This window comes from Eutrigla gurnardus, assembly GCF_963514095.1.
Source record: "Eutrigla gurnardus genome assembly, chromosome: 4".
Classification (NCBI taxonomy): domain Eukaryota; kingdom Metazoa; phylum Chordata; class Actinopteri; order Perciformes; family Triglidae; genus Eutrigla; species Eutrigla gurnardus.
In genome coordinates, this window is record NC_139918.1 from 28,250,058 (window position 1) to 28,265,612 (window position 15,555).

Consider the following 15,555-nt stretch of genomic DNA (forward strand, 5'->3'; position numbering starts at 1 on the left):
TTACATTTTTACTCACCATAGTTTGCCCATTAACCAAGTAGAAGTGTTCCCACGCAAAAAAAGAAAAAGCCAACGCACACAAGCCTTTCCCGTAATTGATCGTATCTGCTTGGATTGGCACTGGGTCGAGCTATGCTGGGAATGATGATGTCCCCACAGTCTATTTACTAAAAAAAGAAGATAAGGGGTGAATTTCAAAATATTTAACACAGTAAAAGTATAGCATTCTGCAGACATGTCATCAGGATTTAGTACTACAATATACCGTATCTGCTTAGTTTAACTTGATATGGTTGAGAACTAAATATTTTCTATGAAAGTCATTATCTGTGATAATAAGTGATTGTGATTTGAGTCATGCCAGTTCACATTCAAGTCTAGACACACCTCAGACATCAGGAAATGCTGAGTAACAATTAAGCTATTTGTGTTGCGCTCCATTCGTTCTAAACTATCAGGTGATAGAATGTCAGGAATGTGTCGCGGTTGCTGACTTGTTTTACGTGACTGTGTCGACCTGCGTCCACAAAATAAGTAAAAGCAATGGGATCGAGAGCCCCTCCGATGCAAGGATGAAGTCTACGTGAAGCCTTCTCTCTGAAGTCTACACTATGTTGTGGGTTAGTGAATTGTTAACCAGCAATACTGCAGAATATTTGGTTAGAATTTATGGTAATATTATTATTATATATTTAACAGACTCAAATCATCACAGACCCTTTTTTGAATACCATGAAAACTCTATAAATAAAATGTTATTATTATTATTGACTACAGATATGCTTCTCTATCAAAGGCACAAACAAATAAACAATTGAGGCAGGCCAAAACAAAATTATTCAGCACTACTAGACCGTTTCTAATGTTTAGGAGGACTATAGCGCCATCGTGTGTGCAATGCAAGTTAAACCAAAGACCACCTCCCGACAATCACAGTGAGATAGTTCACCGCCTACCGTTAAGTAAACCGTTATAAACTACAACACAACAACTGAGTTAATCCGTCTTATTATTATCGGAATACAACCATAACAAGCACGCAGCAAAAAAGAAAACCTACGACTGTTTTTACAGTCGACGCTCGGTAGCTCTTTTTTATCACGAGAACCGTTCACTCGCTGCTTCGTCTGGCGTCTTCTCGCGAAATATCGCGAGAGTAGACACTATCCACGCTGCCAGCGGTGCCTTTGATAGCCGTGTAGATCACATTGCTCACATAGTAGCTCGAGGCGCTGGTACTCGGTAGAATAATAACAGCGACATTCAGCAGACGAGACATTTGTTCCGAGACGTTTCCTGCTCGGTTTCCTCGGAAGACCCGTAGTGTGACTGGACACGTTTTTCCTGCGTGAATAAGGTACGGTTGTCCTTTGTGTATGTGTTCAAGTTCACAATATCTTGTATAACGAACAGCAGAGTCTTGTCAATAAGCAATTAATTACAATATAATAATTTTTTTTTGTCTGGCTAAACGAGTCGTCAGTATGTCATAAAAATCTTTCACGTTATAAAAGTATTTTTGTGTCATAACACAGCAACAACAAAACTGCCATGTTAAAACCGAATGAGTTAATATATAATCAAAACGAGGCAGTAAAGTCTAACTCGTTACATAAGATATGAGAAACAGATGTTTCTGCTATAATCACTGTGGCCTTTAGTCAATAGTTTCACAACAAATAGCAGACTTTAATGGTGTTGAATTTACCTCCTTTAACATTTAGCCTCGCCGTGGCATTTTTGTACTTTTGTATAACTGTGGCATGATTACCTACATTCATAATCATAAAACTTATCACTGACAGACCACTGATATGACTTTTAGCCTATCATGCTGAATAACAATGACTGGACAAAAACTCCCCTAGATTGGAAGTGAACTATGGACGGTGATGCACAATTCATGTGTGTGTGGCAATTTAATATTTCCCTGTTGAGCCCGGGCCATATCTAACTGGCAGGCCTCCACGACTTTTAGGTCACTAGGTGAGTTTGTGCTTACTGCTTGTCGTGGCGTGTGTCACTGCTTCCTCCTCCAGGGGAAAATGTCCTTGTCTGGCTGGGTGTGTGTGGTGACAGGTGCCTCCAGAGGCATTGGCCGGGGAATCGCCCTCCAGCTGTCTGAGGCGGGGGCCACCGTCTACATCACGGGGCGCCAGGAGCAGACCCTGCAAGAAACCGCTGCACAGGTCACACCTTGAGCTTCAAATTATTTTTCATCATACAGCAACGTCTGACCCATCTTCAGACATTCTTACATTTTGCTCAAATGTCTTGATAATTAAAAAAATACTGCACCTGTGGTCATCGTGTTTTAGTCTGGATTTTTATCTGATGCATTTGTTCTCAACACAGGTGAAAGAGAGGGGTGGAAACTGTGTGCCGGTTATCTGCGATTCCACGAAGGACAGAGATATTGAAGACTTGTTCGAACGCATCAAGCGAGAGCAGAACGGCCGGCTGGATGTCCTGGTGAACAATGCCTACGCTGGTGTACAGGTAGAAATAACCGCACTGAACAAGATTAAAGGGCACCAACCACAATCGACCCGGAATCTAAACAGGATGCGTTGTTTTTGCAGGCTATCTTCACAAACATGGGGAACAAGTTCTGGGAAACCGATCCGTCGATTTGGGATTCCATCAACAACACGGGACTCAGGTATGCGTCGGTGCTTAGTCATCATGACAAGTCGACGAGTCACCTCGTGATCATCCGTTATCCAGAAACCCCAGTTACTCAATTTGGTTTTGTCTCTTTTTTTTTTAGTTCTACGTGACTTTTTAAGGTCAGTGGTTAACAACAGACTGCATAATAATGATTTGACTTTGATTTGCATTTTGCAGGGGTCACTATTTCTTCTCCGTGTACGCATCCCGGCTGATGGTGGCTCAAGGTCGGGGTTTGATTGTCATGATCTCGTCCATGGGGGGGCTGCGGTATCTCTTCAACGTGCCATATGGCGTCGGTAAAGCCGCGGTAAGTTGTCCTCTCATTAAGTCCCAGATTTATGTCGTCAGGACCCAAATCTCATTGCGAGTATGCATGCGTGCCGTATAATTAGGCCAGTCGGTGTGATGAAAACCTGTTTTTTTCTGTGGTTTGTTTCCAGTGTGACAGGATGGCAGCAGACATGGCTGTGGAGCTGAAGAGTAGGGGAGTGGCTTCCGTCAGCCTGTGGCCGGGAGCCGTGCAAACCGAGCTGGTGTCTCAGTTCATACTGGAGAAAGAAGCACCACCGGGTGTAGATCCCAAGGTTCTTTTAACGGCACATATTTCATCCATGGTCAGTTGTTGTTTTTTTAAGCTAAATCTCTGTATTTTCTTTCACTCAGTTTAAACAAGTATTTGCCAATGGAGAAACCACAGAAGTGAGCGGGATGTGCATCGTCAACCTGGCAAAAGGTAGGGCGACCCTGTACGAGTTACGTTTGCAACATAATACGCAAACGTATTTTTACACTCTGAACGCTATTTTACACGACAACGGGGGGGGTTTGGGGGGGGGGGAGGGGGGGGGCTGCAAACGAAAAGCTTTGAAACCGGGTTTCAGAGTGAAATCTTTTGAATACGAAACTCCAGCGTCACTAAACTAGCAAAACCGGTTCCCGTGGAAACGGTGACTTCACGGCTCCACTTCGCACACGCATCTTATGCTTGCAATCAAACAGCCATGAACACTAAGAAGAAGACATTACAACAGTGGATTACCGAGCTGTGTTTGCATTGTTATTTACGATAAATTAAACTTTTATTTTTTGTGATAGGACAGCGTGAGAGCGAAAGCGGGGAGAGAGAGGGGACGACATGCAAAAAGGGCCACTGAGCTATCCTCCGATAAATGTCTTAACGCTCCTCCAACAAAGTGTAGATTTGCTGCACCGTTACTGTGATCAGCAGAGACGGATTATTTACATTCACCGGAAGGGCTTACTATTACAACGTTTTACCGCCACCTACTGGCCTGGCATGCATACTACAGCGTTTTAGGTTTGTTTTTTTTGGAATCCGTGTGCATGCAGATCGTATTCAAAACAATGTTGTCTAAATGCAAATTTTTAAAACATAAAAAGGAAAAATGTTCCTGTTTTTTAGCCTGAGACTGAAATACTAGCCGTAAAAACGTGAACATCCGAGGAACAACAGAATTTTGTTTTTCTTGTTCGTTTTCAAACTAAAAATACTTTTGGTTTCTCTTTCTGACCTACAGACAAACATCTGATGTCTCTGACTGGGAAAGTGCTCATGACTTGTGACCTGGCGAGACGCTATGGCCTACGGGATGTTGATGGTAAATTTATATCTGATGCAGAGGTTTTCGTTTTGTATTTTTAAGGTTTGAAATTCTGATATTTATTGTTATCTGTTTATTTGCAGGACGAATCGTAGCTGATTACACTTCTCTAAAATTCCTCGTGACCCAGGTCCCTTATCTCTCCTGGCTGTCGGCTGCGATCCCTTCATTCCTTCACCTGCCACGCTTTATGCTCAACCTGGCTTATAACCGCTTCTAGACATTTCTTCATCAGTACTGAAGTGGCAGAATCGTGCTGTGTTTCAACTACATGGCCAAAAACTGACTTACAATATATATTAATTGGTATATTAATATATATATTTGTACATCAGTATCAAATTCATAAAACATGAAGGTAGCTCAAGTGTATTTTCTGAATTTAACTTGGATCAGTATTTTTGAATAAGTACAATAAAAATGTACTGTGTGTGTACGTATATTATATACTAAATATATTCCTACTCCTACTAAATCAATGAAGGTTGAACAATATGAATGTTATCTGTGGATGAAGCCACACAATGTAAAAATATTTTTTAATCTAATCCACTTATTTAGACATTGATTTAGCGTTGTTATACCTCTATTAAATGTATTTGGCTCAACACTACTTTTACTACTACTGCACTTTTTGTTATTTGAAGTAACAACTGATTTAATAAAAGAATGTTAACTCACTACTGTTTTCACAATCTCTTCTCTTTTTGCAAAATAACAAAGTGTCTTCAAACTGATAAACAATAACAGAAAGATAAATTCCTATCTACATCTATTATTAGATTATACAGCATTAACAATGATTAACAACTGCAGCTGCCATGTTTCAGTGACGGGACGTCTGAAGCAGATATGAATTCAGCATATTACTCATTACCCATTATCATCATTGATTGTATGCATCCATCTTGTTCTTGTTCCAAAAAGACAAACAGGCTGTCAGAAGGTTCTTGTTAGAACATGGGTATACCAGTACGCCTCAACCTTTCTGGGTTTTAATTTTGTTGATACCATAGCCATGGTATTATTATTATTATTTTGTTCAGATCATCATTCAGATTTACTTAAATGTCCAATTAATCAGTTTTATTTTCTGTCATTTGCATTCCTCAACTTGAATATGGCCTTTTATTTGTTTTTTTTAAGTTCCTGGTACCTGTCTCTAAAATATAGGCTCTTTTTTATGTATAATGTAACTTTTGAGGTGTTGCTTACATTTCCAGGAAACATACAGCGTCCTGGATGCTTGTGGCCCTGGACTCGGTATCTCAAAGGCTATAATTAGTTTGCTCCAAGGCCTCAAAGGGGGTTCCACCAAGTGTATTAAAAATGATTAAACTTAACAGCTTTAAAACGAGGTGAGTTGGATGAATGTGTTTTTAAATTTAATAACATGATGGGTCTCCTTGAGAATCACATGAGATGTTTGCGGGCCTGATGTGAGGAGGAGGGAGGGAGGGAGGGAGGGGGAGGAGAGGGAGGAAGAGGGGGGACGACGACGTGCACAACGTCTCGCCCACTGCCTCGGATTTATTATACAGGCGCCTCCTCCCTCCAATCCGCGGCCCGCTCCTCTCCCAGACGGGCACACCCACCCCCGCCGTCACCGTGTGGGAGAGTCCGTTGGGCCTTGTGGGCTTCCTGGTCCTCGGCTCCGCCTCGCCTCGATCTCGCCGGACAGCGCAAACACTTCTCAGTTAAAGAACAAAAGCAGCGACGGATGGACCGCGGAGGGAGGACGAAGTAACGGCGACTCCTGAATGTCACCCACCGAGAGATTTTTTCTCCCCCAGCGCGACCGGATTACACCCGACGACTGAACTCCTACGAGGCGACCAAACTTGGTCGCGTCGCATCTTTGTGTCCCGACCGTAATCCGTCGAGGTGCCTGATAAATAAGACGAAGGGTCAAACCGACGGACGGTTATTGTTTCCCCGAGTCTTCCTCTAAACTTCGGCTATAAACGGCGGAACGGGCCGAGGGGAAACTCTTTGTGTTTTTGTTTTTGTTTTTTTTCTCACGCGCAAACGCACCGCGGGGACAGCGGGATATTTAGGTATTTTTTTGGTAAGTTTATTTTTGTGTTTCAGCGAAGCGTGTCTGGCGCTGAAGTGCGCCTGTGCAGAGTGAAGCGTTTTAGTTAGTACGCCACAAAGGGGAGGGGGGGGGGGGGGGGGACTGGGTTGCTATTGTGATTGCCACCGAGAGCAACTTTTATATCGTATTTGTTGTTATTGTTGTTGCACTAAAACAAACAACGTATAAAAACTCGTATTATTGTACGTCGAGCCCAGAGGAGAGCTCTCTCGCATCATGATCTCATCCCGCCGGTTTAATGTGTCACCAATGACTAACACGGAGGTTTCATAATTGTTTGCTAATGTTTTTTTTTTTTTTTTTTTTTTGGGCTCATTTCAGATTTTTTTTTCTTGAACCAAGCGACCTTAATCGTCTGTCGTGTCGTAACCCAACCAAGTGCGCAATATTTCCCCCGCTGTCCCAAATCCAGAATCCAACTCCTCCCAAAATGAAGAGGAGGCCACATAGTTATTTGAATGACACTAGTAAACACCTTACTAATACTAAAGAGATAAAGAGATAGTGATGAGATAATAACTAATGGGACAAACGTGTAAAATAAAATAAAAAAACACGATTCCTATTATTAGCCTTACAGCGAGTCGTGATGTGTTTTGACTCAATACCTGTTGCTTAACAACACAAAATCACATTTAGTTTCCAGACCCTTTTTCCCATAAAGGGCTCAAGAGTACCCAGACTTGGACTTGAGCGAGACTAACGCAACTCATTCGCTCCTTCCGCAGGGTTTTTCCTTGTGGTATCAGCCTTTGTCAAGGGGCCACGCTCATCTTTGAGGGCTGAGAATTTAAGAGTGGAACAAAGCCCGACTGGGGACGGGTGAGAAAGTAGACTGTGATGGATTTTCTCATAGATGCCCGTTCCCCACGCACCCACCCTTTTGCGACCAATCCCCCCTCCCTTGCTCACTCGCTCACACAAAACAAAAGTCAGTCACCGCGCTTTGGGGGGAGGGGAACCCTGTCTGGACGGCGTATACGACTAGTTTCCCTGGGAGTTCAGAATAAGGGGTGCAAAGTAGGGGGTGGGGGTGGGAGGGGGGGACAGCTGTCATATAATTGACTTTGAATAAGAACTGAAAGTTTTTTAAACATTGCGCCTCAAAAGAAATACTCCTTTGCTACAGCAAGCTTATCTGTGAAGTGAAACCATTCGGCAGTAATGAAAACGTCTAAATGTGTTTTTTTCTAGGTGAAGAACCCATTTCGATATTCCAGATGGCGGCCTATGGTGAACACAATGGCAGAAATGGACTACTTGTGGGCTTGAAGGAGCATTTTGATGGAAAAATAACAAAGACGGAATGTGAAGGAAAGATTGAAGTGAAACGCGCCTCCAAGGATTTGCGCCACTCGGCCAGCCCAGCTGACGACGACGTGAGCGGCGTGGCCAGTTTCACCACCAACCACAACTCTGTTGTGTGCCTACCTCTGGTGTCAGAGGGACTGAAGTTGGTGTGGACACAGTCGGATCAAACCCGTGAACTTGACACGATCCCAGAGCTGATCCAAGCCTTTAACTTATTTCCGTACCCGTCGTCCCGCGAGGTCAGCGCCCTGGCCCGGGTATGTGCCTTGCCACTGGACAAGGTTAAGGTGTGGTTTATGGTGCAGAGAATTAAATATGGCATCAGCTGGTCCTCGGAGGAGATAGAGGAGACGCGAAGAAAGCTGGCAGTGCCTGAGCTTTGTGACGACTCGACTGAAGGGACAGAGGAAGCCAAACCGAAGAGCAAGAGCAGTAGTTGTGAGGAACTGGTGATTGAGGAAAAGGACGACACCGAAGTAGATGGTTCTCTCTCCAGCCCCCAAAAGAAGAAACCAAAGTGTGAGTCACCAGATTCCTACAAACCAGCAAAACCCACGCCCCCCTGTTTCAGCTCCACCCTCCCACCTCCCCAAGATTCATACTTTTACCGCCCACCAGTGGACACGCCGGCGGAAACGCCGCCAGCAAGCACTGCAGCTGACGTCTCACTTGACCTTTCAGAGGCATCTTCGCGACAGCACCGTCACGGACGCTACAAAAAGTCTAAAGTTCAGCTCGCTGCCCTTCGAAAGAGCTTTCTGAGAGAGAACTGGCCGGCGGAGGCAGAGCTTAGACGTTTGCAGGAAGAAACTGGGCTGAGCCGTAATGACATTCGCAAGTGGTTTAGTGACAGCCGGTACCAGCTTAGGGTTGGCCGAGGAAGCCTCGCAGCAGCCCAGAACTACTCCCAACACACTGGAGGTAAACACGAACAAACTCAACCTCTCCCTCTTATTACACAAAAGACTAGCCAAGTAGATGTGGTGAAGGGCCCGGAGGGAGCCCGGGGCAATGTGATTAGAAATTCACATTTCTTTCAGACCTTTTTGTCAAACAGCCTGGAAGCATTTGGGGAAAAGGTCCTCGAGGCCGAAGGGTATGAGGTTATGGAGGAGCTTTCCGGTGATTGGGAGAGTTTGAAAGACGAGGAACACAGCGAAGAGCTACCCTTACAACTGACCAAGACCTGCAAGATTGAGCCAGATGTTCCACAGGAACCACCAGGTATATTAAAATCCTCTCCCTACTCATCCCCCTCTGGCAGCCCACCACCGACTGCCTCGCCTAATAAAAAACAGCTTTCAAACAGCACCAGCACATCAAAGAAGTCAGCCCACTCAGCCAAAGCCAGTCCCTCACAAACACCCTTGCGCGTCTCAAAGGCTCCCTCATCCACATCCGCATCCCCTTCCCTCACTCCAGGTGGGCGACCAAGAAAGACCAAGGATCAGTTGGACGTGTTAAAGCAGCACTTCTTACGCTGCCAGTGGCCCAAGAGTGAAGATTACACTGAACTGGTTAAGCTTACAAATTTACCCCGGGCAGATGTTATTCAGTGGTTTGGGGACACGCGGTATGCTGTTAAAAATGGCCAGCTGCGTTGGGTGAAGGGAGTCCGTGACCAGTTCTTGGCAGAACTTGCAGCCCAGCAAAGCAGCAGTGGTTTGACGAACGGAGGTGGCTCCGGGACGTCAACCCGAGCCGGGGGGGGCCGCAAACGAAAATCTCAAGCAGTTGCCGTGAGTGCAGATTCCCCTGATACCCAGCCATTGGTAACATATTACCTCTCAACAGGCTCACTACATGAAAAAGATCTTGACACTCTATGCAATAAATCAAGGATGAGCTACCAGCAAGTGCGTGATTGGTTTGCAGGTCAGGATGTTGTGGAGCCTGAACCCGAACAGATAGTTGCCGATTAAGACCCTGAAACCAGACTTTAGAACATTTCTGAAAGTTGGTGGAGTGCTCCTCACATCCTTTACACCAACGAGCGTAGTTATTTCTTTGGTTTAAAATGCTTTAATACAGCAGGTTTGTAACATCCGGTCTTCCCAATACAAGCCCCAAGTTGGGGGTTTGTTTGTTTGTTTGTTTTTATATATGCTGCATTTCCTGCTTTATCCTAATATATTTTGGACTTGAATTATAATTGTGCTGCCCGTGTTGCTGTAAATAGGACAGTAACTTGTACACTGGTTCACTATATTTTTTGAGCTCATTATGTTTGTTTAGATATCACTATTACAGAACTTTTTAGTATGCTATTGTAGCAGTATAATTTAAACTGGTTGTACTTTTGGTACCTGACTAAAGCAGACGAGCAACTGCTCTGGAAAAATGTCTCTGTTGATGAATATGTTGACTGATCACTGTGTGTAATCATTCCTTTACAGCCAATAATTCCTTGTCATGAAAAAAGCACACTGGACATGTACAATTTAAATTGACATCTTGCACTTTGGTTTTTAGAGCCTGCTGTCATATTCATTGAAATCCAATTATTTCACAAAATGTTACTTCCTAACGAACTAAAACTAGCCGCTCATAATCCCTTAACACTGAAGCCTATTTCCACGGTCCATTTAATTCTACTAATGTCTCTAAAGCGTATTTCCGAGACACATTCCCAGATTCTCCTGTAGGCGCTCTGCTGTAATACTTGATTTACTGTTTGTATATTTTGTCATTTGCATTTTACACACCGGTTGTTTTTTACAGTGAAGGATAACTGTACAAAGAAAGCAGCAATTACGTCAACAGCATACAGGGATCAGAATCGGCAATTTCCATTCTGATTTGCACTCATGAACTCAGTCAGTATTTGTATATCTATTTTGTCTTAATAGCTGTAGGTTGTGACTTGATGGATTCATAATCTAGAAAAACTACATGAAATAACGGATGGGGTTCCACGTACTGTATAAGTAGCAAAGGGTTTGAATCCAAAGACAAACTAGAATTTAGTCAACTCGAATGATGAATTATAGCACAGCCGTTATACGTACAGTTTATCGGATCGGTCCACACATTAAAGTACTTCTAAGTAGACCTAGAGGGAGTGAAGTGGTCTTTTTAAATGGAGTCGGAGTTTAGTTCATTAGAATTGTTTGGATAAAAGGATAGATGACCAGAGTGTTGATAATGCAGTGTCCACCACTGTGTTTTGTTCATTCTATTAGTAATGAGAAGTTAATGCAAGTGTCATGCTGTGGGGGAAAATGTTCATAACGCTTAGTGTCTTCTGCAGATGTCTTCCATGTATTTTTCTCCTGTTTGAAAAAAAAAATCTCATTTGCACAACTGTGTCACTGGAAACCAGTAAAGGATTTGCCTTTCTAATCATGTGTGCAAGCAATGTTGTTTTTTGTTTTAGTTCTGCATCGACTCTTACTGATTCTGACATATCACATTTATTTCCTCATCAATAAATTCTCTGTTGTGAGCAAGAGACAATCTGCAGAAATGGTTCTAATATGAATTGACGCTACAAGTGTCTTCCCAAGAAAAAAATAGATGGCCACTAGTGAACCAATAATCAATAAAGGCAGGTTGATTCATCAACAGAGAAACCACCTGGTAACAGAACAATCAATTTAAACTTACAAATGATAAAATAAATGTACTCCCCCTCAGATTAGTTGGGGCCCTTTTCATTAATGCCTGGGTGAAAGTATTCCACTCATAAACTGGAACGGAAAGACATTAGGTGTCTGACGTTGAGTTCTGAGGATGACAGAAAGAGGCTGACTCAGCGATTGGACAAGAAAAATATAGAAATTTGATAAGAAAAATTTTTGGAAAACATTTCTTACCTTGTAGGAGTGCTGAAGGATGTGGGAGTTCCTTTTTAAAACAGAAGTGAAAGGATTTTGATTAAAGACGGAATGCATTTCATTTCTGAGTTGATGAATGTGTCCAGGTTAATCACAGTTCCTATGGTCGAGCTACTAAACACTTACTGTATATGTGTTCATGAAGAGAACTGTGGCTGGAAATCGAGGTGGCTGATCCAGGAGTCTGACAAAAACAGAAATAGGTCTTGGAGTTGAATATTTAATTAGTACTAATGAGGACCTTTTCTATGAATGTGTAATTATTACTGAGGATGAACATTAATTATTTACCTCGAAAGTTGTAGTCAGACGAAACAATCTTATTTCTGTTATTGTTTGGTAAGTATTCTTATCATTGACGGTATTATATCATCAATACTAGTTTAGTTATAGCTGAAAGAAAGCAACTTTACAATGTTGTGATGTGACCAGCGTCAGCTATTGGGTACTGGAATATCAAAACCAGCATTGTGATTTTAAACTGGCTAGTTTCCCTCAATACACGTCACTTGTGGTTTGTATTTTTTGATGCAGAAATAAAAATGTGCATGCAATTTACAAAACCTGACTCCAGTTGTCACTGAAGTGTACACATTTATTTTATTTTTTTTAAATCTATTGCCTAAGGAGCATAATTTTCCTAGACATTGTTTTTCTGGGGGCTGTAACCTGCAAGTTGCTCTTAAAACGTCCACTAAATGGCCTCTTCCACCTTTCAACCACATTTCATAGTCTTCAACAGTGGATGGAGTCGTCATGGAGATGGTATCTCCTTAACAGTAGGAAAACTCAACCCGCGGAGCAAGACGCACTGGAATTCTTCAGTAAAAGCAATTAAATTTACCTTCAATTAAGATTTTTGTATTGTCAAACTTTTACTATGTTGACATGATTCTTTAAAACGCTGCACAATAATCTAAGAACAGATGAACAAGTATGTGAAACGTATTTTCTTGAGTTTTTTGATAGTTGTAGGTCTACAAAACATTACAGTAAAACCGATGTAACTGCAAGACTTACTGTGAAGGAGGATAAACTGGGACCTCTGTCTCTGGTCATAACCTGAGACTCAGCTGAGCTTAAGTAACTGAGAGCCAGACAGAACCAAGATCAAGAACATAAAACATTTTGCAATCCTATCATTAAGTGTAGATATACCTGACGATGTTGCAAATACATAAATACATGAAAGCACAAGAACGTAGAACATACCCCATAGTTCTTGAACGAGGGGTAACTGGGAAAAGAAAACATACACACGCTCCATTTCAACTTAAATTAAAAACAAAAACATTAATTAACTGTAACAATTCAACTTAAATCCCAGGGTTTACCTGGAGAGGTGACAGCCACAGGGAGCGACATCCTTTGACTGCTGTATACGAGACAAAAAGCTGAAAAATGTAAAAGCTAAAACTGGAGGGTTTGTAATTAAACAGGATAGTTCTGAAACGTAAATTGGTTTCTACCCATCTGTATGAAACTGCCCAGGGGACACCTGTGGAACATGTTCAAGCTGAATTAGTATGTAACTTATTGCCTGAACATTGGCCTTTTCGGCAACATAAAGTTCCTTTGCCTTTTGGAACACTTACCCTCCACTGAGAAAGTGGCTTTTTCAAATCGGCAGTCTCTCTTTTCAGGTCTGAAAGCTGCCTTTTTAAGTCAGCGTTCTCTCTTTTTAGCTCGGAGAGTTGCCTTGTGATGACAGAGTAGTGTTTTAATAGGGGGTTTTATTTACAAGGCCAAAAAGGAAGGGAAACAGATATGGAAATCACCTGTAACCCTGCTCAGTGACTTCCTTCAGACGCCGTTCCAGTTCGACAGATTTATGCTTGAAGTGTGCAGTTACTCTCTCCTTCTGTGTCCGCTGAAAAAGTGCAATCTGAGGAGCAGGAAGACCTCATTATCAAAAATACTTTCAGTGAAAATTAAACATTATGTAAATTAACTTTGGCTTTTCGATTATAGGTCAGGGATTCCCAAATGATCAGGACCATTTGGGATGCTTTTAATCTGGTCAGATTGGTCTTGATTGACTCACTGACACTCTAATAATTGACTGGCAGCTCTGACATTTAAAACCCTCATATAGCAATTAAAATGACAGTAGTGAGGAAGCTTTGGGGGCCGCTGCACAGAGGAGACAGACCTGTGAAATGTTCTCCAGCCGTGACTGGATGAGCTTCACAGGGTCCTTGAAAAACACATTTTCCGGTGGCTTCATCTGAAAACAAAAATGTGCGCATATGTTATAAAGCTGGCTAATAAAATAAGGTCATTCTCCGTTGGTGGCATCAGACAGTAACAGGCAATAGAGACGTCAAACTCACTAACCCCATCTGTGATGGCCAAATAACTGCAGCTGGCCCCACAAACGCTGCAGTGCTCTGTGGGAAAAGACAATCACGAGAAGCATAACTAGCCTAAAACGTCCTAATTTGAGCCACGGTGACAAATAATTATCGTTCAAAGGTGGAAGCAAATCGACTTCATGTATGTAATTGTCTCACTAGAATTAACGCATGGTTCGCAGCAGATGTGGCCACAGCTGGACACGACAAACTTTGTTTGTCTCCTTGTGAAGCACAGGTTGCAGTGGAACCAGTCCATGTCAAGTCCTGTGGGTTTCCTCCTCTGCAAAAACAAGATTTTACGCAAATGTGATTATGTAATGTGAAATATTACAGTATGTGGACGCCCCTGGTCACATCCTTTTATGCAATTTTAATATTGTGGTTTTCCCCCAGGCTTCCTGTTTGGCTTATCCCCCTGCACACAAAGCCAGGTTCATAGAGAAAGGCTTTTCCCGGTCTGGTGTGTCAGAACCACCTGGCCTGTGTGACCCCTTGACCTCTTCCCTTTACAACACCTTTTGGACGAAGTGGGAAGCGGCTGCAGGCCAGGCCTCGTTACCCGACATCCGCCCCCCTATTCACAAACACTTAAGGCTGAATGGGAGAAAAAGCCCTGCAGCAAGGGCACAACATCTTGTGGAAAGGGGAGACTTCTGGCAGTATCTGTCCCGTGTTCACATTTTTAGCAATGTAGGGTACTATGATGTAGATACGTCTGAATATTATGTTGTTTTTTTAATATAACATTGAGGCTTTGCAATACTGGATTTTTTTTGGGGGGGGGGGGGGGGGGGCATTGTGGCTATCTAGACCCAGGTGTCCGTAGCAAACGATGCTAATTTTTGCATATTTTATGTGTAGCCTAATGGAGAATACGTACATTTTCCCTAAAAAGTAGTTTTGTTGCTTAAACTTTACCAAACTGACTGACACTCATCTACCTTAATACTTCCTACACACATTGTCACATACTACTACATTACTAGTCCGCAATGCTAACTGTGGCTAGCAAAGCGTTAGCATGTTAGCTAACGTTAGCTTACGTTTTGTTCCGTTTACTTCCGCGGTAATAAAAACCGACTCAAAACGTTCACGACATTTCGGCTAGCAGATATTCCCTCTCGGTTTTGTTTTACAGTCGACGTTACCTGTTGCGCTGCTGCTCGGGTAAGCTGGTTGAAAGTTTTAGCTTAGCTCGTTTCGGCTCGGCTCGGCCGTCCCGCCCATAGACATATGGTCCCGCCCACCTCTGCGCAAATAGCGGAGCTCGTTCTCTGTTCTGATTGGCCGAGTGACGGCGTCCGTTAAAAAGTTTAAATATCCCAACGGCAGGTCTGGTCCGCTGATAAATAGGGCCACTTTTAACAAGATATCAAAGACAGCTTGTTTTAAAGCGTTTGTATGAGATCAATGCGAGTTATTTGTTGGATTTTAGTACTATTTTTATTAAACTTTAATATTCCTGTTATACCAATGGAGAATTTAAATATGACCTTGATCTGTTCAGCAAAAAGTGTGTTCGCCTTGAATGCTTCCCAGGCCTACTGGTCTTCTACCACAGGACACTTTCACCCCACGGTTCAGTTTCATGACAGTCAATTATTCATCTTTGGCTTTTCAACATGTGTGCTGGTGTGGAGGGAGGGAGATACTGAATT

At 42.7% G+C, this 15,555-nt stretch overlaps 4 protein-coding genes across 4 annotated transcripts in view; 3 read left to right on the forward strand and 1 right to left on the reverse strand.

Moving 5' to 3' along the window:
* Positions 1 to 15,555, forward strand: part of sall2 (spalt-like transcription factor 2) — a 179,852-nt gene that overhangs the window by 97,704 nt on the left and 66,593 nt on the right. The gene's annotated exons all lie outside the window — the stretch shown is intronic.
* On the forward strand, positions 1,197 to 4,975 carry dhrs1 (dehydrogenase/reductase (SDR family) member 1). The gene is made up of 9 exons (XM_084007711.1): positions 1,197 to 1,357; positions 2,040 to 2,189; positions 2,356 to 2,499; positions 2,583 to 2,662; positions 2,848 to 2,980; positions 3,114 to 3,257; positions 3,337 to 3,406; positions 4,212 to 4,292; positions 4,379 to 4,975. The coding sequence occupies exons 2-9, from the start codon at positions 2,046 to 2,048 to the stop codon at positions 4,513 to 4,515; spliced, it is 933 nt and encodes a 310-aa protein (XP_083863837.1). The 5' UTR covers positions 1,197 to 1,357; positions 2,040 to 2,045; the 3' UTR covers positions 4,516 to 4,975.
* On the forward strand, positions 5,798 to 11,146 carry homeza (homeobox and leucine zipper encoding a). The gene is made up of 2 exons (XM_084007686.1): positions 5,798 to 6,363; positions 7,588 to 11,146. The coding sequence occupies exon 2, from the start codon at positions 7,614 to 7,616 to the stop codon at positions 9,624 to 9,626; it is 2,013 nt and encodes a 670-aa protein (XP_083863812.1). The 5' UTR covers positions 5,798 to 6,363; positions 7,588 to 7,613; the 3' UTR covers positions 9,627 to 11,146.
* On the reverse strand, positions 9,791 to 15,112 carry LOC311012312 (E3 ubiquitin-protein ligase RNF212B-like). Its single transcript, XM_084007717.1, has 13 exons — positions 15,046 to 15,112; positions 14,054 to 14,177; positions 13,878 to 13,930; positions 13,693 to 13,767; positions 13,319 to 13,425; positions 13,136 to 13,238; positions 13,010 to 13,038; positions 12,875 to 12,915; positions 12,753 to 12,777; positions 12,561 to 12,627; positions 11,667 to 11,724; positions 11,520 to 11,550; positions 9,791 to 11,430 (listed from the first exon to the last, which is right to left on the reverse strand). The coding sequence occupies exons 2-13, from the start codon at positions 14,151 to 14,153 to the stop codon at positions 11,361 to 11,363; spliced, it is 759 nt and encodes a 252-aa protein (XP_083863843.1). The 5' UTR covers positions 14,154 to 14,177; positions 15,046 to 15,112; the 3' UTR covers positions 9,791 to 11,360.